This window comes from Macaca fascicularis, chromosome 8 (genome assembly GCF_037993035.2).
Source record: "Macaca fascicularis isolate 582-1 chromosome 8, T2T-MFA8v1.1".
In the NCBI taxonomy this organism is placed as follows: domain Eukaryota; kingdom Metazoa; phylum Chordata; class Mammalia; order Primates; family Cercopithecidae; genus Macaca; species Macaca fascicularis.
The window spans coordinates 148,731,628-148,733,751 of NC_088382.1; the positions used below are offsets into that span (position 1 = coordinate 148,731,628).

The 2,124-nt window shown below is 44.3% G+C and overlaps 1 protein-coding gene across 1 annotated transcript; it reads left to right on the forward strand.

Annotated features, from left to right (window-relative positions):
* The first annotated feature begins 1,095 nt into the window (after nucleotides 1–1,095).
* On the forward strand, nucleotides 1,096–1,837 carry LOC101925312 (U1 small nuclear ribonucleoprotein C). The gene has a single exon (XM_005564138.4). The coding sequence runs from the start codon at nucleotides 1,126–1,128 to the stop codon at nucleotides 1,603–1,605; it is 480 nt and encodes a 159-aa protein (XP_005564195.3). The 5' UTR covers nucleotides 1,096–1,125; the 3' UTR covers nucleotides 1,606–1,837.
* The last annotated feature ends 287 nt before the right edge of the window (nucleotides 1,838–2,124 follow it).

Below are 2,124 nucleotides of genomic sequence, written 5' to 3' on the forward strand. Positions count from 1 at the left end.
ATTCAAAGATGCAGGAGCTCAGGTGCATGGCAGGTAAAATGCATGCCCAGAATGAATGAAGTCTTCTGTTAGAATCTGAATGTTGGCACTAATGTTCTCAGGGTGCTTTGATCAAACCAGTTTGTTTAAAAACTAGAAGTACAGAAATGACTTTGTTTATAGAAGTGGTCCAGAATTCCCTCCCCCATTAACATTTAGAACATTAAGCCTTTGAGTCATGGAAAGCAGGTGTTTAGGGAGTACTGTAAAAATAAGTTGAACTGGATTAACAAGAGTGAGCCTTGGATAGGAAGAGTATTCCAGGGCTTGAGGTGGGAAAGTAAGAATTTTCCTCATCTTGGGTCTATTTTCTGAAACTTAAACAGAACTGTTAGGAAAGGGGATGTTAGAGAGAGAGGCCTTGTGTATCCCATGAGACCAATGGGAAGATGAATCAACTGAGATACCACTAAGGATTTTCTGACTTTCAACTGGTATGTGTAGATACCGTATCTAGAAAAATTCCATAGTTTCTCTAAAGGCTTAATAGCCACAAAGCAGTGTGCACAAGGCATGTCACATGTTGCCTAGTCTTTACACTCCTATGTGCTTCTTTTTATTTATAGTCAGTGCAGCAGGCACTCCAAGCACAGGTGTAACTGGTATTAAGTGGTATCTTAAGGAATTCTCTTTATACTTCTGAGCTCTAGAATGTGCCCTGTGGAGAAGCCCATGAGATTTGCTCCAGGTTTCACTCTCAAAGCTGTTACACACACTAAAAATGTCTCCTTCAATCCTACAACAAAACCAGAGCTCCTATGAAGAAATGGTTTGTTCTAACCTAGGACCTATTTAGCCAAGTAGTAAAGGTGATGGGAAAAGAGGACAGGATTCAAGGACTATCTAACAAGCTTGGATTTTTTTGACCCAATTGAAGAATTGGTTTGTTCTCACCTAAGTTCTATCAAGCCAAATAAGTGATGTGACAGGATGAAAAATCTTTCCCGACGTGAAAGGATTTGGGTAGTCACCCGTTGAATGTTCTCGTGGAGATCAAGTCTGGCTGTGGATCTAGCTCAAGTACCCATTATGAATGTTAAAATCTTGACAGGAGGTAACGGAGTGGCCAACGGCCTGCAGAGCAACATGCCCAAGTTTTATTGTGACTACTGCGATACATACCTCACCCATGACTCTCCATCTGTGAGAAAGACACACTGCAGTGGAAGGAAACACAAAGAGAATGTGAAAGACTATTATCAGAAATGGATGGAAGAGCAGGCTCAGAGCCTGATTGACAAAACAACGGCTGCATTTCAACAAGGAAAGATACCTCCTACTCCATTCTCTGCTCCTCCTCCTGCAGGGGCGATGATACCACCTCCCCCCAGCCTTCCGGGTCCTCCTCGCCCTGGTATGATGCCAGCACCCCATATGGGGGGCCCTCCCATGATGCCAATGATGGGCCCTCCTCCTCCTGGGATGATGCCAGTGGGACCTGCTCCTGGAATGAGGCCGCCCATGGGAGGCCACATGCCAATGATGCCTGGGCCCCCAATGATGAGACCTCCTGCCCGTCCCATGATGGTGCCCACTCGGCCCGGAATGACTCGACCAGACAGATAAGGATAGAGGGGAGGCTTCATTGTATCAGTTTTATATTACCTGTTCTGCTTCACCAGGAGATCATGCTGCTGTGATACTGAGTTTTCTAAACAGCATAGGGAAGACTTGCTCCCCTGTCCTATCAAAGAGAGAATAGTTTTGGAGGGGAGAAGTGGGACAAAAAAGATGCAGTTTTCATTTATATTGGGAAATGTGAAAATAAAATTGTCAACTCTTTCAAAAAAAAAAAAAATCTTGACAGGCAGCAGGCATTCATCCCTCTGTGGATACTCACCATGGCTGTTTCTAGCCCCACAAGTGGCCCAGAGATGGCACCCAGGGCTGTCCTCCATGTTGCTTCATGTTTGCTTCCTGATATCTCAGTGTTAAAGTGAAAGATTAGGGATGAAACAGGCATAAACCACCCTGCTCCTTCTGAACCACAGTTTTGTGTCCAAGGGGAAATGTTTAGAGATATGAGGAAAAATGCTTTCAGTTTTATGTCAAGGTTCTTATATATTACCAGCACAGGTTGGTAGA